This window comes from Emydura macquarii, unplaced genomic scaffold (genome assembly GCF_026122565.2).
Source record: "Emydura macquarii macquarii isolate MOO-44397 ecotype Brisbane River unplaced genomic scaffold, CSIRO-AGI_Emac_v2 contig_383, whole genome shotgun sequence".
Classification (NCBI taxonomy): domain Eukaryota; kingdom Metazoa; phylum Chordata; order Testudines; family Chelidae; genus Emydura; species Emydura macquarii.
The window spans coordinates 4,729,533-4,751,168 of NW_027130520.1; the positions used below are offsets into that span (position 1 = coordinate 4,729,533).

A 21,636-nucleotide genomic window follows, 5' to 3' on the forward strand; every position below is an offset into this window, starting at 1 on the left:
AAAAAATTATCTTAACAGCGCTGTATGAAATCTTGGTTTTTTGTCTTCCTGTGGGTATATTTTTGGCAATGATTTTGATGAAAAATTTGCAAAAGCAAAAACTTGAGTTAAATATTGTCCATGATTTTATTTAGATCTAAATTATACTTAAAGGCCTCATCTTGTCAGATCATTACACCTGAAACAATGTTAAAACTCATTTACTCCTCACAGCGCTGCTCTGTGCAACTTTGCCTTTCTGCATTTCCTGCCAGTGGGCTCATGAAGGGGTCGCTTGGCTTGTAGCTTTCCTCCTGCTCGAGCCCACTGGGGGTGGGATTTCCAGCCTCGCCGACGTGGTTCTGGCACCGGCATCTGCTACTATGTTCTGTTTAACGCTGGAACCGTTGCGAGCCCTTTGGGGGGAGCAGGGCTGCAGCTGGGTCCCGTGGTGCTGGCTCGCAGTGCTAATAACTAACACCCGGGGGAGATGCTCTTCTGCACTGCCGCCTCGCGGGACAGTTAAACACCCGCGGTGCTAGGGGGTGTGGCAGGGCAGAGATGGCAAAGGAGGCGGGGATGCTCTGTCTCGCTCTATCTACCTCGCGGTCCAGCTACCCCATGGATCAAGCCCGCCCCCCACGCGTTCGTGCTGCCCTGCCCGAGCCCCGCGCGCCTGCGCTCTGCACCGGGCACTGCTGGGAGCCCTGAGCTGGGTGGGAAACCAGCGCGGCGGCTGCCAGCGCTGTTCATATGGCAACGGAGCGCGAGCCGTAAACACGCGAGCTGCGGGGAGAGCGGCAGGGCAGGGCAGGGCAGGGCTGCGGCTGCGGCTGCGGCTGGGCTTCATCCTCTGACGGTAGCTGCGCGCGCCTTGGTGGGGCTCGCGGCGGGGGCTCCTGTTAGCCTCGGGACGGGCGCAGGGCACGAGGCGCGATGGGCTGTTCTAGCAGCGCCCAGACCCAGGACAGCAAGCGGCCGGCTGCAAAACCCAGCGACACCAACGGGCTGCAGAAATGTGGTGAGCACGGAGCGGCCAAGCGGGGTCTTCTTTCTGGCGTGTGACGGGGGCTGCGCTGGTCTCCAGAGCCGGGCAAGGGGCAGCTCAGACATGCATGGGGCTGCGCTGCCCGTTTCCTAAGGAGGGAGGGTCGCATTCTTTGGCAGCCGGTGTTATTTATTAGCATTGATCGCTGTGATTTTATTATATTTTGCCCTTCGCTAGCACTTCTAATCCCAGCCCCCCAGAGCACTTTGCAAAGGTGGACACAGGTGCTATCTCTGGCTGAGGGAATTCTGCCAGGTTACTTAGTTATCCAGACATAAATGCTGTTTATGCAGCCAAAGATGTGCTTAGTGATTTACAGAATAAATCAAAAGCTGATGGCCACTGCTCTGAAGAGCAGCCTTAGGAAGCCGGATCCTGTAAATATGCATGTGAATTCTTTTACCCAAGTAGTGCTGCTGAGTTCGATGGGACTATTCAGATGAATAAAGTTATGTGCACAAGTATTTATGAGACTGGGGTCCAAATAAGTCATAACACATCAAAGGATGACAACAAACAAGGAAGGGAAAGTTGCAGGAACACATCAGTCTAAGCAAACTTACTTTCAAGTTAAAAAGTAAATCCAGCGCTTGAAGGAAGAACTCTTTTAAAACCAGAAAGCATATTAGTATCAAATGACTATCCTACTTGTCTTCCATTCCCAGAGTTACTGTGAAGGATGCACCTACAATAATAATTCAGACAGGCACTAGGGACCCTAAGAATTTGTCAGCATAATTTCTGTTTTCAAGTTTTCACAGGTTTGTAAACCGATCATAAAAAGTTCTGGAACATAACATACAAAGTCTTAGCCTAAAACCATTAACTCTTTTTAAATAGATATTTTCTATGGATAAGTAGAAATGTTAGGACTCCAAACAAATCATTAGATAAAATCTTAACAGCTTTCATTAGAGAATTAACAAAATAAACAAAAACAAACAAACAAAAAACCCAACAACCCCAAACCCAATCTAGTCATACCTGCAAACTTGTGAAAAGCAATAATATAATAAAGTTATTTTGTAGCAGCTGGTAAACCAACAGTCATCAATTGTTCCATAGCATAGAAAAGCTGGGGTACATTTCCATGGCGGAATTTCCTGAGCTCCTTCAAGGCTAGACACAATTCTTTGTCTACTATTGAGTAGTATGTGTGGTTTCTGTAATGCATAAGCATTTTAAATTAAATTTCAGCTTCAGCCATCTTCCACATCAACTAAGACTGGCAATAGAATTTTGTAAGGAACTTGGAAAAAAACCATTGTACTACAAAATTGTCACAAGCATCTTGTGTAACTCAACTCTGAAAGATGATGACAAATACTCACTATTTTTAGAGAAAACACAAATCAGTTATTGCCTTAATGATGAAATTATTGTCTTGTTATAAAAACTACTATTTATAAGAGCTTAGCATCACTGATCTTAATGCCTGTCATGTATGGCATTTAGATATCTTATATTTATGGTACCTTTATATTCTGCTTTCTCATAATTGTTCCCTGACCACAGTTTGTCCATCTTACAAAAACAGGCCTAATTGTGCTCCAACTGCTGTCACTGGCAAAAAGAGAGCAGAGTCACACTGAAATTCTGAGCCCTATCTTGCAATCTTCTCATGTCACTAGAATTTTATAATTTAATCGAGTGAGGGTTGCAGGATCAGGCATAAATATTACTGGATTTTCACAGGTGTCTACACTTAAAACTTATAGCGGCACAGCTATATTGTGCTGTACTGCCCTAAAAGTGCTTGTGTAGCCACGTTATGTTGACAGGACAGAGCTGTCCCGCTGACATAATAAAACCACCTAAATGAGCGGCAGTAGTGCTGTCCAGACAAGCGCTTATGCTGGAAAAACCTATGTCTCTTGGGGGGGGGGCGTTCACACCCCTGAGTAACAAAAGTTTTGCCGGCATAAGTGCTTGTGTAGACAAGGCCTAAGTGACTCAGAAGTACAAATCCCCTTGACTGTGGTGTTATAAGAAGCGCCTCCACCAGCTCTACCCCACTAGAGAACCACCCATACCCTGGGCTGATCTTCACTGAGTTAGACTGCACTATCAGCACAATACAAAATGGCTATAGTGTACTGGAGAATCTGGTCACTAACATCTACAGGTTTAGCATTCAGATTCCTTAACAATCACAAGTGTCCATTAGAACAAATAATCCAATAATAGAGTGAAAAAGTGGAAGTAAGAAATGATTCTGATATTTCCTTTGCACATAGTGGAAAGCATATCCTTAAGCAAGTTAAGGACCCAAACCTCCAAAATCTCCTTCATGCAGATATGCCGTGGGCTGGATCCTGCTTGAATGAAGTCAGTGACGGTTTTGCCATTGATTTAAATGGGTCACTGATTTCATGAGGGGTACTTTTTGGATTTTAAGTCAGACTTTTGATCCTATGTGACTTGGTGCTTTTGAAAATCCCACCATGAATACACAAACAGTTGATATTTTTTATTGGTTGAACAGATCATGTATATGTGTGTATACAAATATTTATACATATTTTTCTTGTGTGTATGATTCTAAAGCAGAGGGTCAATAAAATTATGAACAGCATTCAGATATTTTAGTTAGGTAATGTAGAGAAAATGTTCACAACTTGAAATATATGTTTCATTACATGTATTTTAAGGAATTACTGAGTAGAATACTTAACTCAGTAATAATTTTTACCTGATTTTTAGACAAATTCTGACTTTGGAGGTACATGGGTGACTATCGTTGTCTTCAGTTAATGCAGTTAATTAAAATATGGTTTATATTTGATAATAAGGTATCAGTTTTCTTTCTTAATTAAATAATTTGTTTCTAGGCTAGAGACAAGTCCTGCTATCAATCCTTTTGTATAACATCCTTTGAAGCCAGTGGTAGTTTGGCATAAAAATAAATTTCAGGCTATAGTTTGATATTAGGACTTGATCCTGCCATCCTTGCCCTTATGAAATCAGTGGGCCCATTTGTATCCCATTTAATTCAATGGCAAAACTCCCACTGACTTCATTTGAGCTGGATCAAGCTCTAAGGAATTAATTGTGTGAGCATGGAGTATCTACATGAATAAAGTTTTACAGGATTGAGTCCTCAACTTGCTTAAGAATATCCATCCTGCTATATGCAAACAAAATATAAAATCCTTACTTTAACTTCTCACTGTGTTATTTGTCCCAGTGGACAGAGCCGTCCCTAGGGTACGGCGAATCGGGGTGACCGCCTCAGGCCCTGCACTTTAGGGAGCCCTGTGCTTTGCGCCAGGACTGGCCGGGACCAGGTGGGAGGCAGGCACAGGGACCACTTGTATCACACCAATCCCGAGCTGCAGTTTCAACTTTTTGGAGCAAGTATTCAGGCTGCAGCCAGATTAAGTTAGAGCTGTCCTGAGCCTTTAGTTATCTTGGTACATGTGCCCCTGATCTGCATTCTCTGTAGTTCAACTGCACCCAGGATCTGATGTTTAATTTTCTATATTTCTCAAAGATTTCAGATATAAGCTTTCTTTTAAAACAAATAATTTTTGAAGACTTGAGGTTATTCTGATTTCATATTTGAAATTATTTAGTTTTCTGGGCCTGATCCCGCACACCTTTACTCACATTAGCTCTCTACTATTCTGAGTACTTCTGTTTGCACTCATTGGGATTATGTACATGAGCAAGGGCTACTCCCATGAATAAGGGTTTTCAGAACTGGCTTATTTCTTTGTATCTAGTGCCAGTGATTTAAAGAATATTCCTAGATTTAACACATTGCATCTCCATGAACTTAGTTCATAAAAATTGTTTCAAAGACATTTTTTAAAGCAATAGAGCTAAATCCTGGCGTTGGTACACATGCAGCTATGAGCCCAGTTGGTTTCTGTGCCACAGAACCCCCGCACATACCTTAGCGATGGAGGAATCTCTTCATGGTGGTCATGTGAATGCTGTGGTAGCCAGCCACGCTCTGGTAGATATAATCAGGAAACGGGTCCATCAGCCAGGATAGAAAATGGAGCCATCAGGCCAAAGAGCTGTTTCCCTGCCCCCCACCACCAACCCATCCATCCTAATGGATGAAATAGATTGTGCACATTCCCTTATGCATATCGAGAAGTTATGGGATAAATTGTGTCTGCCTGAGGGTATAATTTTCCCAGTCCTTGTGGGGCACTGACTCCAGCGAACTCCTACGTAGGTCTCCTCTGGCATAAATGCCATAATGTAACACTAATTTTTCACACTTGCTATCTAGTCAACCTAAAAGGAACCCACCAAAAATTTTGATGAAAGTGTTCCTGCTGTTTTGGTCTATTTGGTCAATATGCTAAAGCCAAATTCCTTGTCAGTTTCATTCTGCAGCTGCCTAGATTGCTTCTATAGAAGGTATTAGTGTTTCTGAGCAGAAAAGAACTCCTGGAAGAGACTGAAATTATTGAATCTGAGATACTTCAGTCATTCAATTTAGAGGGGTGGTGGTGGTTAGCATATATTATAAGGCATATTAACGTCTTAAACTAATGTTATGGTACTAATAAGTGTAGACTTGTGTAAATACGCTGAAATACTTACTCAGGGTTGGAAATTTTACCAACCAATCAGGATGCAAGATACTTTCCGAATTAGTTTAACAGAAAAAAGGCATTTTAAAAGATTTCTCTAAATTTATGGAAAAGCTTATTTCATTCTATTGAAATGTAATATGCAAAAGTTTGTGGCTATTTCACTGTGTCTGTAATAATAAGTATCTAAATGAACAAAAAACATACAACTGCTGGCAGATGGATATATTACAGAGAGATAAAGTTTGTGGGAATTGCCTACTTAAACTTAAAATGCTTTTTACCATTTCTAGTGCCAACTTAATCTTCTAACAATGAAAATATTTTAAAGGTTGTTTAAAATTACCACTGTAAGATATTGTGGCAGTCAACACTCAATATACATTCATATTTCAGGAGAATTAATATTTGAAGCAGATGATTGGGGCCCTACTTCCATTTTAGAGAGCCCACCCTATTTTGATTGAAAGCAGGGGGATGCCCTCTGAATTCCCAAGAACATGGATTTTATATGGCATGATACCATTTTAAAATCCACATTTGTCTAGTACATAATATATAAAACCTGTCATCAGTTAGATATGGGGGTAGTTGTAAATGATGTTCACTGGATTTATAGGAACTACAGAGGACTCCTGATAAGGATATTTTTAACTCCATTTTTCAAAGCCACCTTCATTTGAAACAATGAGCAGAATACTGACTGAAACTTCATATAATATGCTAGTTTTCATTGCTTGTTTATTTCACTCTTATTCATCTCTATGAGTCGAATGCATGATGCTGAGGAGAATAAAGGTATAGAATAATCCTTGTAAACTGGAATTTCAATAAAGTGAAATCCCCCTCCACTGAGTGTATATGGTATTTTATAGGTAAGGATGGAGGACAGAGTGCTTAATCTCTGCAAGGCTGGTATCTGAGAAGACATCCTTCAGCAGCATCTTCCCATACACTATAAAGGGAAGAGGAAAATTTGGCATTTTTATTTAGATCTTGATTGGGGGTTGGCTTGTGCTCTTCATAGATGTGCCATGGGGTAGAAGCAGTCAGCAGGGCTGTGGACTAGCACAGGGTCTATTCAAACAAAGGAAAATTGTAATGGCCCATACAGCATAAGCTTTGCATCCTTGTGCGTGGAGGATCTGTGTTTAACGTGCCACTAGGGAAGCATGGGTTAGTGGCTGGAGCAGAGAACTTGGAGCTGAGGCTTGGATTTTGTTCCTTGTGCAGCCATTTAATCATTGTGTGATCTTGGTAAAGTCACGTACCCTCTGTGTGCCTCATTTTCATTGGTAAAATGTAGGGTGTTCTAGGTAAGTACTATTAATTAATACATGGGTTAATGTCTGTAAAGTGCTTTGAGATCCTTGGATGAAAGGTACTAGATAAATCTAATGAATTCTTCACTTTATTTGCTTATTGTTCACTTTTTCCACCATATTATGCTTCAACAATGAGAATAATTACTCAAATTAATTTTCATTTAGTCAGTTTTAATTTATTTTCACTTTATGGTACTATTAAAACACCAAGTTGCTGTAATATTTGCAGGGAAGAGTTAGAAACAATTAAAAAAAATCCTATTGCAATATTTAAAATCTAGAAATATTTCTGTAGGTAGATTTTGAAAACCTTGATTTTATGAAACCTAAGTGGTAAATGGACCTGACAGTGTCTTGGTAAGTGCAAAATGTCAAGTGCACATAATTCTAGCAAAATTAGGATTTTATTCTGTAACATAATGTAATCTTCCACCTATTTGAAAGTCATAACTAAATTTATGTTGAAATGTAATGTAACTAAGGGTCCAATTCTGTAAACATATGCCAGTAATTTTACTCATGTGAGTAACATCTTAACTTGCGTGTTAGTGTTTGCAGGATTAGGCTCAGAAGAGCCACATTTTCAAAGTGCCTAGTGATTTTTGGGTGCCTCCACCTTTGGTATCCAACCTGAGACACCTTTAAAAAGGCCTAATTTTCAGGAAATGATGAACATATCCCCTTCTTGAAAACCACACCCCTTTAAACTGTCTCAAGTCAAACACACAAAAACTGGAGCATGGGAAAATCATTAGTTTCTTTTGAAAATATGGTCTATGACCAGAAAGTACCTTTTCTCCTGGATAACCCCTTAATAACTCTGCATGCCTTCTGACTGAGTTTGACTTGTTCTTTGTAATCAGATACATAAAACCCCTCATTTCATGTCATTCTTTCCACTATACCTTGAATTACATTGCAAACTACTGTGGACTTCAATATTTGACAATGCTTATTTGCATGAAAACATGAAACTTTTGGGGCTTTATGTATATATCTAATTCCTTATAACACAATATTGTTTAAAACATTTTCAGCTTTTTTAAAATTCACAGCCACGTTTTTTTTTTTTTTTTTTTTTTTTTTTTTTTTTTTAATTTTCAAATTATTTTTATTTATTACTGTGGTGAAGATTTTCTAGTGAGAAGTTAAAGTAGCAAACTTTTTTTACTATTCCATTATAAAGCCCAACAGTGCAGTAATATGTATTTTATAATATACTCAATCATTTGAAACATTAATACCTTATGAACCCCTAATAATAAACCCCATGCAATATAACTAAAAATCATCATGTAACCAATGGTAATATACTTCAATAACACTTTCAACAAATTTAGCCAAGATCTGCAGTCATACTAGCATATAAATAAAGAATAATTCCATTATTGGTATCCCAGTGCATTGGTTCAGATTATGGTTTCTTATGCAAATGAGACAGAGCTTCCTTTGGATTCCCTGTGTTTAGCAGGTTTTTTCCCATAGATGTTGTCATGTTTGCTCCCCTATTCTTGCCACTCTTTTACCTCAGTTGTCTTTCTCTGTACCCCTACTCCTTTTAGCCAGTTTGTAGATGGCACTTCTCAGGGGAGTGCCCCAGAAATAGTTTTCTGTCTGACTGCCTCTGGCAGAAGGTTGTTTTCCCTTCAAGGATATACCACAATTAATTTATCTCAAAAGCAATCAGACTCAAATAATCTAATTAAAAACAAGATTTATTACATTCTTCAGTCATTCACCTACATGTTTAAAATATTGCTTAATTCTTCTGCCAACTCTCATCACTGCAATAATCATTTCACCAGAAAATGCAATTTGTCAGAATCTTGCAATTATTGTATTAACACATTCCCTTCATGAACTCCCTAAGGCATCTTTTATATTCTTTGAGAGATAGTTAAATCCAATTTCTTTGCAAATTTAATCAAATGATGATTAAATCATCCTGGTAGATTGGTATTAATTTGACGGCTCATTCTATGACTTTTTCAACTTTATGATAAAATGCCTATTGGAATGATGCATAAAAGCAATTTTGTTCTACTTTCTTCTCCTAAACTTCATCTGGCTAACAGACCCATTGCTTTATTTATTCAGTAATCTAATCACAGATGAAGGAGTCAGAACTGTTTAGTTCATGTATATTTGAATTATTCCTTCCGCACTGGTAGAGGAGTACATTTGAATGTATGCCCTGTGTTATAAGATATTGCAATGTGTACAGTCGTTCAGTGTTAAAAATGTTTTGTATTCTAAGAAGTTACAACACAGTAAATGTTTTTTTTTTGTCATGTATCTGAAGTACAGTATGTTGTCAATGCCCCGATCTTCACTGAGGTTAGTAGCAATTAGATGCTAGCATTTAGGTAAATGTCTCAGCATGCTTTGAAGTATATGTTCCTCCCCAACATATCTGGTGTGCATATTACCACCACTATCATTAACAGGAACTGTGTGGGCGGGTCAAGTGGAGAATCTACCTAATGGCTGCTAATTCTGTTGAATAAGAAAATCTAGCTCAGTGTTTTGCATTTTCAAGGAAAGACATGGCAGCCCATCTGTAAGCTACCCAGGTGCATCCCAGGGTAGAATTTAACACTCAGTATACCGGCTCAATGCATATTTTTGCTGTAGAAATTGTTTTCTTGATTAGTATCTGATCATGTGGGCCTGACTCAGGCAAAACTTACATATTCAGTATGTTTTACTCATAGGAATGACAGATCTATTAAAAGAATTACTTTTATAAACAGATAAACTGTCTTACAGGTTGTAACTAGAACTGAATGAATAATTGATTTTTTTTTTTTAACTGATTTTGTTCAGGCCAAAGCTGAAAGGTTATTCTCACCAAAATGAGAGAACTGAAAAAAATATTCCTTTTAGGCCAAATAAAATATTTTGTTCAACCCCAAATTATTTTTTTCCAGTTTTTTGGATATTTTTCTCCTTTTTGTTTTAAAATCAGCTACATATCAAAACAAAAAACATTTTTTTAAATGAAAAGTCAAAACACTGTGTTTCAAAATGGCCAAAACAAAACACTTCCAATTTTTCAAAATATTTTTTCCTTCTTTGGCCAAAACTATTAGCTGAATTGGATCTGAATTGGCAAATAGTTTTGGTGTCCTGGAAAATGCATTTTTCAGCTAATTTACTATTCACCAAAAACATTTCACCCAGCTGTAGTTGTGACGTCATTACACAAGTGCTATCCTGTCCTAGTACTGATCTAATAAATACCTGTTCATTAATAAGTCATATTTTCTTTCTTTTTAATTACAATACATAAAAGCTACTTCAGATGAAAATTCTCCAACCACAGATGAAAATGAAACTATACCTGACCAGACAAAGTTAGACCCAATGGAGGACGTGGATCTCTCACCTGAGGAGACAAAACCCAGTGAGAATCTTCCAGCAGAGGAGACAGAAGTTTTGATTCCAGGACCAGCAGAGTGTGTTAATTCTAACTATAAAAAAGTGGATCTGGAGGGCACTGAGCCACTAGCTGCAGGACCACCGGAGGCCACTGGATCATTGGTGGAGGGCACCGGGATTCTGCCGCCGGCGGGAGCGGCAGAGGGCACCGGGATTCCGCCGCCGGCGGGAGTGGCAGAGGGAAGTGTCAGCCCTGTAACAGAAATCATCAGGAAAGTACAAATTAATGAAGAGGACCAACTAATCGAGGGTAATATTTGTGCTTTTGCAGATTCAAGAGGCCAAATTCTGCCTTCAGAGACTTGTGTACCAGTCCCGTTGACTTCAGTCAATGCTGCACTGGAGTGTGTGAGGGCAGAATTTAGTCCACAGAGTTTTTACAATGTAGTACATGAAAAAATGTGGTTGGGAAAGCCTCATGTACAGAAGTCAAAACTGTAATAACTGTAATAAAGCCTCTCAGCACTAGTAGTTGTTGACTGTGCTACTTCATTTTACACTCTGTGTTTTCTGGTTAGATAAAACATCCCTTAGACTCCTCATTGAAATGCTCAGGGGTATTTCTTTGCAGAAGTATTGTTGCTCAGTATCCACAATGGCCACATTACCCATTTCAGTACATAACTGACATAAATATTATTGTAGTGTTCTCTTGGTGGGGGGAGTGGGTTCTCTGCAAACTGTAGAAAGGAAGGGTTGTTCCATGTACAGTTTATTTGTAAGCCATCTATAGAGTGCTGGATGCAGTTATTCTAGAAGTGTAAGTGGCACAGGCATCAAGCTAACTGCATGGAAAGTCCTTTTAGCTTGTAGTGAGGCAGTGGGTCTCTTTGACTTGAGATAGGGTAGCAGAAGTACAATCTTTGCTATGCTCTGTTACTTATATACTGTGGGGCAGATTTCTCCCGGTGTAATTCTTTTGGAGTTATGCCAGGGAGGCATTTGGCCTTACAGTACAGAGCACTGTTTTCTATCTTGGTGTTTTACCAATTCAAAAAACCCGAGATGAGCTGGGGAAAAATAGGGCAGATGGTCCATCTGACAGGGCTGGCTGCTAGATGAGCAGAAAAGCACAGGAGATGTGAGTGTAAGAAAAGGAGGAGATGGGAGAGGGTTTCTCGAAGAAGAGGGAAAGTAGATATCTGAGGAGGAAAATCACATTGTGAGTGTGGCTGCCCAACAGAGGGCATTTGGAGTGCCTCCCAAGAGGTGGAATGTGCATGGACGGCCTGGGGACCGCATGGAAGGGGAAAGTGCAAGGGGAGCTAAGTTATCTCAGGAGAAGGCTGCTCAGCGAGTTTGAGATTCAAGGGAGTGTTTACACGAGGGCAAAGTATCTCACACATGGATTGGGTTGCTCACTAGCTGAGTGTACATGTAGTAGGTGCATGTCTAGGGAGTATTTTAAATTAGGGATCAGGTGTCTCATAATAGGTGCCACAGGACTCACTGTTTTTCACAATAGGTGGAAATTACTCATTAAAGAATTGGATACTTCCTGGGGACGTGTTCCCTAGGAGAGCACAAATGGGTGAAGCATGTAAGGTATGTTTCTCTCTAGGAGTGCATGCCACCACAGCCTCTCCCACTGCACATTCCTGCTGTAGAGGGGGGAAAGGTCACTCCTTCAAGCAGAGCTTAATGGCACATGCAGTCATGTGGATAAGTAGCTTCATCATCGATAAATGTGTTAGCTCTCCTGAATCTGTGATGTGAACTGATACCCCTTCCATAGGAATATCTGAGGTACAGGTGCTGCCTTCTCCACTTTTTTATATAAGAGAATTTGGAGTCTATTTTTTCATGAGATGGTAATTTATCTCCATATATGTTAAATTTTTAGAATAAAATACTTGTGTTCTATAAAAGCTATATGACTGACTTGGTTAGTTTGATTAGTTGATTATTCCATTAACTGGCCCTTATTAGCTTACTGGCATGATCTTGGAAGCAGAACACTTGTCTACTAATCTAGCATCCACCCTGTATTGGGACATCTTTGCAATCAAGAAGCTGATTGTTTGTCTGAAGGACAGATATGGGGTTTATTTTGACCATCTAGTCATTGTTTTTCCCCTTCATCTCAAAGCCAGATTCATTTTTGGACAAACTCTGTGTACAGTTTTGCTGATGTCTATCTCAACATGGTGATAGACCACATACTATTAACCTATGGGGATAGGTGGAGTGTTCTTTTCATGAATTATGTGATGATTGGGCTCCTCTATTTACAGCATTTTTTTAAATTTTCTTAATTCATTGATACTACTAAGAGGGATGACAGTGAGGCAAATCATTAGTTTTATATTTCAACTAGAACTGCATGCTACCATGTTTTCTATTTGTATTCTGTTGTCTTACATTTATATATTAAAAGTTTACAATAAAAATCATAGTCACATAAGAAAACAAAACTAGTTCAAATATAAAATCAAGCCTCAGGTCAGAGTGCCATGAATGATAAGTGAAGCTGAAGTATTTTATGAGTATGAAACATGCATGTACATCAGCAATTGTAAGTTGCATTTGAACGTCTCTTACCTATTGATTCATTCAATTATTTCTGTGTCTATATAAGATGTTGCAGGGCTGACAAAACCAGATCAGTCATGCAGAAAAGAGCTGGGGCACTTAATACTGTTTAAGGGTATCCTAATTTGATATCCATGGTTACTGATTCCAGGTGAGACGGGAGAAAAAGTGGAAACTGAGAAGCTCAGTGAGCTAGTAAGTGAGGGGACTGAAACAAAAGAAGAAGAAACAGGAGAAGCTGCAGATGCTACAGCAGCAACAGAGATAGGTATGTTGACTGAGGAGTGAAGGACCATGTGTATTATCATTTAAGAGGTAGAAAAGCTGTACAATGATAATGAACATATCTTTCATTATTATTGCATTATCAATTTGCAGCTACTGCTTCCTGATATTAACACAGGATGCATATTTATCTTAAAAGATGTTGGGTTTTTTTGGGTTTTTTTTGGTAGCAATCAAGCGTAAGATGTGCATTCTATCAGGTCTTGTTTATATAAAGCTCCTATAACCAGTAAATCATTCCCTATTTGGCAAAAATGGTAGACTTTCTTTAATGCACAGTTCTGGAAAATTAGATGCTTCACTGAGAGCATGAATCCCATAGTTACTTTTGCTAGACTTGTTCTTATGAATAGTTCATTATCACAGCTCTGAGATTTCCTTTCAATGATGATCATTTTAGATCATCCTGCTGACTTTAGCAGTATAATACTAGGATAAGTGCAAATTCCAGAGTCAGGGCAATCATGTGGGTAAATAGACAGCATGAGCTGAATAGAGAGAATGTTTAAAAACAAATACATGACAAATAATAGATGTAGGGGGATAGGAATATCACTCTAGAAGAATTTAAAATTACACTCAAATTATACATCTTTACTTCCATCATTGTGCACTTCCTGGGAGGTATTTCCTCCCCTTCACTGTTTAAACAGAAGGTTTCATTTAATTTTAAAGGAAGTTGGTCACTTAGGGACATATTTTTAAAGGTATTTAGGTGCCTAAAGACACGGATAGGCTTCTAGTGGGATATTCAAAAGCACCCAGATGCCTAACACCCATTGTGCCTATTTGTATCTTTAGGTGCTTAAATATCTTTAAAAATCTGGCTCTTAAAACCTGTTCCTGCAAATTCTTATTCTCACAAATAGCTATTAGTCACGCAAATAGTGCTGATTATTATGATTGGGCTACTCGTATGAATAAGAACTACTTGTTCAAGAGCTGATGGATCAAATCCTAAGACCTCAGGAATATGATAGTGAATTTCTCTAGAAGCAGAAATCTACATGATCAAAAAGAGCTGGAGGACTCAGGTATATAATTACCATGATCTTATGCCCTCATTCTGAATAACAGTGAAATAAAAGAAGAGAAATGCCAGGAGCTGTTTTTTATAGTTAGCACCACAGTATAAAGATGTGCTTATTGTCTATATAAAGTGAGCTGCTGCTACTTTTCTGCATGCCTTGGGGTGTTGTCTGTATTTCTCTGCATAGTTCAGTTTGTCTGTGGAAAAGAAATGTGCCATATGCACACTAGGCAATAGATTACTCTTTTTTTTTAAAGAGGGTGAATCTTGAAGCCTTTATTATATGGTCATTGATGGTTCATTTATAGGCTATTGTAGGGAAACTCAAATTGTAGATATGTCCAGGATAAAGAATGGGTATTGGATAGTTTGAAAGTATAGCTCCCTTTTGTGTACAAGCAATATCAGCCTAAGGTACTTATATGCCCCTGGTACTGTATTACCTGAGCACCTCACATTGTAATATATTTATCCTTGCAACACCCACGTGAGACAGGGAAGTACCATTATCTATATTTTACAGATGAGGCACTGAAGCACAGAGAGACATAATGAGAAGAGCTTTCCCCCAAGAGCAATAAATCCTGAAAGGTGCCTAGCATAGTGGCTATGAAGTTGTGTAAATGTGCATGAACACTGCTGTTTGTTGCAGATTTGATATTTAAGTGTTGTTATGGAGGCAATCTCTGGCATAGGGCACTCACTTCTTCACCTCTTTGTAACGTGGTCTAGTAGGTTGTTGGTTTGTACAGTGCCATAATGTGCCAATTCATTTTTTCTAATCGCTAGGCCACTATGTAGAGCCAAAGAATCGAAACCATGTGTATGGTGACTGCTGTAATCTGGTGAATATGGCATTTGTGTTCAAAGGCAGCTTTGCCTCTAAATATCCAGAAATGTTTTCTCCTTTACATTTTTCATCTCTAAGATTAAGTTTTTGGATTAAATGGCTAGAATTTGTCTTTCAGTATTGTGAGTTCCAGCATATCACTTCTGAGCTTTTGCAAAGCCTTATTGTCATTGTAGATAGCTCAATGAAAACCTCTGCTCAATGTGCAGCTGCGGTCAAAAAAGCGAACCTTATGTTAGGATGCATAAGGAATGCAATGGTGAATATTACAAAGAATACAATACCCTTATATGAATCATGGTGTGGATTTATCTAGAATACTGTGTGCGGCAGTGGTCGCCTCATTTCAACAAGGATATTGCAGAATGAGAGGGGTTCAGAGAATGGTGGCAAGAATGATCAGGGGCCTGGAAAAATCTCATATGAAGAGATTAAAAATATTGGGATTGTTACTTTAGGAGATGAATAAGAGGGGACGTAATGAAAGTTTATAAAATAATGAATGGTCTAGAAAAGGTGGAGTGAGAATCTCTGTTGTCCCTGTCTTGTAACACAGAAACAATTTCCCTGAAATTAAAAGGTGGGAAAATCAAACCTATTAAAAGGATATACTTTGTCATACAATGTGTAATTAAACTGTGGAACTCACTGCCACAGGAGATCTTTGAAGCCAAAAATTTGGCAAGATTCAAAAAGAAATTGGATATTTATATGGCTATAATAAGCCAATGTCAGAGACAAGATACTGGACTAGATGACCCTGAAGTCTGATGCAGTATGGGAATTCCTATATTCCTCTGATAATTTTTAACAATTGCCTACAGTTCTCTTGCCTGACTAGCAACCAGTGTACATGACCAATGCTATTGTCTCAAGTTATTAGCAACATGAAGTCCCCAATATATGACAGCAAATTCATGAATAGTTAAAATGTCAGTGAAAATAATTTATTAAAAAAAAAAAAAAAAAAAAGATAGGGATAGTCCTTTTTGAGATCTAAAATAGCAAGTTCAGACTGTGGTTAGTGCAGTACACAACAGCCCACCCACATTGACTCCCCCTTGAACTGCTTATTTGTGTCTAACCGATGTCACTGGTTTGTTGATGATCATCTGCATGGGTTGTCTCATGCAGTGAACTGAGAGGACCTTTCACATAAATGATCTTTCCCAATCTTTGCAAGAGGGTGTTTGCTAGTAACAGAAGCAGCACAACTAAAACTGAGCACGTAGGTACATGTGCAAAGAGGAGGAATTCTGAGGATGGATAGTAGTTCTTAGCCCTCCCAAAAGATCCTTCCAAATATACTAGCAGAAAGGCATACTACTCAGGACATATTATTTAAAGGGACTCTCAAGATGACAATGTCCCTTTAATATGTATCTTAATATTCAGTTAACTTTTTTTTATATATCTATTTCAGAGGCAACGAATATCGAGGAGTAAGTGTCATGTCTATATGGACTTCCTCTTCTTGATCCTCTCAGCTGTTCAAATGAACGTTCTTTAAGGGCTTTTTGGGGGGGGGAATACCAGGATTTTAAAAAAGCTGTTGTGGACTTCTCTACAAGCATTACCAAGGGACACCAGAAAAAATTAAGTATTTTTCCTGAAGTCAAGTTGCCAAGACTTCAAGTAATTGAACTGTATGAACTTTTACCTACCTGCCATAGAGTGCCTTCTATACACTGCTAATAGAGTGGAATTGGCATAATAAAACAGTATAACGGCTCAGTTTTCATTGAGGAGTTTTCTAGGTTAAAATGAGTAACTTAAAATCAGTCTGAGGGACACTGTTATAGTTGGTATCAACTAGCATTATACAGGATGCAAAGAATATAGAATTGCTTTTTTTTTTTTTTTTTAAATATTAGTGCTAAGTTGAGATCAGAAACTGGTCCAGTCCTGATTCCCAAACCTTACACAGGTGAGTAATTTCGATGAGTGCATGGACTACTCATATGTATCAAGTTGCTCATGTGTGTAGGTATGTGCAGGATTAGGATCTGAGTGTGCCCATTTAACAGGACCTGGCTAGATGTAACAATCACTTTTTCAAGATAAAGAATACATAGGATGTGATGCCCTCTGATGACAAATGTCTTTGGTGACTTTAAAAAAAAAAAAAAAAAAAAGGTTACCGATAGGAGAGCAATGGCGCACATACTTGGCTCCCTGCTGCCCATTGGGAGCGTGACAGCCAACCAGACTCTGCGTGTGGATCTCCCCTGTGGAGGCGAGAAGCCCTGGGTGATTTCCCTCCTGTTCCGGGCTGGCAGTGCGAGTGAGGAGGCAAGAAGACCAGGAGGGGGTGGGAGGGAGAGAAGCAGCTGGGCTGAGAGTCCTAGATCTCAGCCCCTCACACTGCCCCTCTTCAGTCGATCTAACGTAGGTAGATTGTACTGTAGACATGCCCTAAGAAAGTATAAAAGGGATTTAGCAATTGCTAAAACTCAGATGAATGCAAAGTATTAATAAAACTACATTTATACACTGTATTTTAGAAACTATAAACAGAGGAAATGCCATGCTCTCCAAGTATTGCATTTTCCTGATAGTGTTATCTTTACAAAAAAAGAGTAAAGTGTATGGATTCTTACTTGCTTTATACCATGCTAAATAGTTCTTCTGGAGCCGAGGTTAAATAATGAAGCCTTTCAACAAACTTCCTGTGGAAACGAGCCTTGAAACAGTTGGTTTCATGGGTGTGATAGAGGATAAATCTGTCATGATACTGAACAGAAAGAAAGGCACGACTGATTATGGCTAGGACTGTGTTTACAAAACACTCTGGTATAAGAAATCAGAGGATTGCAATCAGGGAGAAAAGGTAAGGTTTTTTAGAATGGATGAACCCTCATTGGTTCCATTTAAGAGGACTTCACATAAGTTTTAAAGATACCCACAATTTATAAAATACTTAGAGACAAAGTCTGCATTGTGTATGCACACGTGACTCTATCTGGCTTTAGTTTGTTTAATATTTAGATTTATATCCACTGCCTTTTAATTTTTCACTTCAGCTAATATGCCTTGATCATATTTACTATGTTATTTCTTACCACTTTCTGTTTCTTAATGTCCTGTTCAGACTGTTGAAATCTACTGTTTTGATTGAGATAGGAAACATCACCAATTTTAGGTTAAAAGTACCCATTATCCTCATTTGCAGCCTATATGTTGTATCAAGTCACAGTTATTTTGATGGGGTTTTATGTTCTTTGCAATTCATTAGATGAAACAAATGTAATCAGTTAATTTTTCTACTGAATATCCTGCTATTTTAAAAATGCTGCAGCTTTTACGAAATACTTACATCTAAAACACACGTCATTTTTTTTTCTTTAAAACTTCTGTAGTTGGATGTTGCTGGGGCCTTATACTAGTTCTCTAGTATTGGACTAAAATGAAATCAAAGCAACTGCCCCTAGTTACTTTTTTATGATACACAGTTCCAATATTGGCACAGAATTATTAAACATTTTTAAAGGATTTAAATATAGTAGTAGTAATTAACAGTAGGATTTCAATCAGCAAGACCAGTAGTAGCAGAAGCAGCAGAACTTTCATTAGCTTTCAAAATGTAACTTTATAAATAATTAAGACAACCTGTGACTACACAAACAATCTCATTATTATGGCACTAACTGCGTATCAGTGGCCTTTTCAGAGAAACAAGTGAAAACATCCATACACATCACACCACACACCTTTTTTTTAAAGTCACTTAGCAATTTTAATTGGAAGCAAAAGGACTATGAGTCTGCCGATTTCTCAGCAATGCTAGCCTCTCAAACACAGTCACTTCCTTATGTACTAGATGATTACAACTACTATAGCTATTACTTCATCCCATACATTCTAAAAGCAGGAGAGTGTTTCTGACTGTGGTGAAGTGAAGTGTAAAAATATAATTAGGAAGGCCAAAAACAAATTTGAAGAACAGCTAGCCAAACACTCAAAAAGTAACAGTAAAAAAATTAAGTACATCAGAAGCAGGAAGCCTTGTTAAACAGCCACTGGGGCCACTCGATGATTGAGATGCTAAAGAAGCACTCAAGGAAGATAAGGTTATTGCAGAGAAACTAAATGAACTCTTTGCATCCATCTTCACGGCTGAGTATGTGAGGGAGATTCCCAAACCTGAGCCATTCTTTTTAGGTGACAAAGCTGAGGAATTGTGCCAGATTGAGGTGTCATTGTAGGAGGTTTTGGAACAAATGGATAAATTAAACAGTAATAAGTCACCAGGGCCAGATGGTATCCACCAAAGCTTTCCGAAGGAACTCAAATGTGAAATTGCAGAACTAACTGTGGTATGTAACCTATCATTTACATCAGCTTCTGTACCAGATGACTGGAGTATAGCTAATGGGACACCAATTTTTAAAAAAGGCTCCAGAGGCCATCCTGGCAATTACAGGCCAGTAAGCCTAACTTCAGTAAAAGGCAAATTGGTTGAAACTACAGTAAAGAACAGAAGGATCAGACACATAGATGAATATGATTTGTTGAGGAAAAATCAACATGGCTTTGTAATGTAAAGGGAAATCGTGGCTCACCAATCTACTAGACTTCTTTGAGGGGGGTCAACAAACATGGACATGGTTGATCCAGTGGATATAGTGTACTTAGATTTTCACAAAGCCTTTGACAAGGTACTTCACCAAAGGCTGTTAATCAAAGTAAGCTGTCATGGGATAAGAGGAAAGTTCCTCTCCTGAATCAGTAACTGGTTAAAAGATAGGAAACATAGGATAGCTATAAATGGTCAATTTTCAGAGTGGAGAGAGGTATATACTGGTGTCCCCCAGGGGTCTGTACTTGGACCAGTACTATTAAACATATTCATAAATGATCTGGAAAAAGGGGTAAACAGTGAGGTGGTAAAATTTGCAGATGATACAAAACTTCTCAAGGTAGTTAAGTCCAAAGCAAACTGCAAAGAGTTACAAAGGGATCTCACAAAACTAAGTGACTAAGCAACAAAATGGCAGATGAAATTCTATATTGATAAATGCAAAGTAATGCACATTGGAAAACATAATCCCAACTATACATATAAAACGATGTTTTAGCTGTTACCACTCAAAAAAGAGATCTTGGAATCATTGTGGATAGTTCTCTGAAAACATCCACTCAATATGCATTGGCATTCAAAAAAGCCAACAGAATGTAGGGAATCATTAGGAAAGGAATAGATAATAAGACAGAAAATATCGTATTGCCTCTTTATAAATCCATGGTATGCCCCCATCTTGAATATTGTGTGCATATCTGGTCGTCCCATCTCAAAAAAGATATATTGGACTTGGAAAAGGTACAGAAAAGGGCAATGAGAATGATTAGGTGTATGGAAAAACTTCCATATTCAGAGAGGTTAATAAGACTGGGACTTTTCAGCTTGGAAAAAGGATGACTAAGGGGGATATGATAGAGGTCTATAAAATCATGACTGGTGTGGAGAAAGTAAAAAAGGAAGTGTTATTTATTCCTTCTCATAACACACAGACTAGGGGTCACCAAATGAAATTAATAGGCAGCAGGTTTAAAACAAACAAAAGGCAGTATTTCTTCACACAGTGCACAGTAAACCTGTGGAACTCTTTGCCAGAGGATGTTGTGAAGGCCAAAACTATAATGGGGTTAAAAAAAAAAAAAAAAAAAACTAGATAAATTCATGGAGGATAGGTCCATTAATCGTTATTAGCCAGAATAGGCAGGGATTGCTGTTTGCCAGTGGCTGGGAATGGATGGATCACTTGATGATTACCTCTTCTATTCATTCCCTCTGAAGCACCTGACATTGGTCACTGTCAGAAGACAGGATATTGAGCTTGATAAACCATTGGTCTGACCCAGCATGGCTGTTCTTATGTCTGTATGTGGAAAACTAAAACTTACCCAGATAAACTGCCACAAAAACAATTTTTACAGTCAATTACACTATCACTACCTCCAGAAATAACACAAGCACTAACATTCTACTGCTAGTAATGCCAATGTTCTCTAAGCTACCAAAGGATACACTATGACAAACATCTATGCACTGCTAAGTCCCATAGGGCCAAATTACGTCCTGACATATGTCTCTGCAATCCCAGTGAAATCAAGGGGGTTATTGAGGACAGAAATTGGTTCTTGGTTCAAATAGGAGATACACCAAGTTAAAGCTTAATGTTCATATTTGCTGGTGTGATATGTTTACAAGACCTACCTACAGAGTTATGCCTGTGTACCTTAAAGGGGATTTTTCATTAATTCTAGTCTGAAAAGCCATTTTTAGAAACATTTGTAGAAAGGGCTAGTATCCGGTCCTAGGACTTGGCTCAAAATTGGCTCATGCTGACAGACAGACCTAAAGGGTCCTATTAGCTCCAAACAAGTGTTTGTGTATCACTTCATGCCAGAGGGAATGAGGTTCAGGGACAGGTCAGCAGAGGCAAATAGCCATGCTCATGAGCAAGATCTAGTGGGAGGATTGTTTGTTTAATTGAGCCTCGTGGTGGATGTCCTTTATTGTTAAATTGGGACCTTATCCACTGTGTATACGCATGCACATACTGTAGTAGGAACACAGTGAGTATGTCCCA

General features: G+C 38.7%; 1 protein-coding gene across 2 annotated transcripts; it reads left to right on the plus strand.

Moving 5' to 3' along the window:
• Window positions 1-810: 810 nt before the first annotated feature.
• ERICH5 (glutamate rich 5) lies at window positions 811-16,777 on the plus strand. 2 transcript variants are annotated; one of them, XM_067537041.1, is made up of 4 exons: window positions 811-1,000; window positions 10,201-10,596; window positions 13,030-13,146; window positions 16,467-16,777. In XM_067537041.1, exons 1-4 carry the CDS (start codon window positions 916-918, stop codon window positions 16,487-16,489), a joined length of 621 nt encoding a protein of 206 aa, XP_067393142.1. In that variant the 5' UTR covers window positions 811-915; the 3' UTR covers window positions 16,490-16,777. The 2 variants fall into 2 exon arrangements, with proteins under 2 accessions (XP_067393142.1, XP_067393132.1); XM_067537031.1 differs by lacking the exons at window positions 13,030-13,146; window positions 16,467-16,777 and having other exon boundaries at window positions 10,201-10,839.
• Window positions 16,778-21,636: the final 4,859 nt, after the last annotated feature.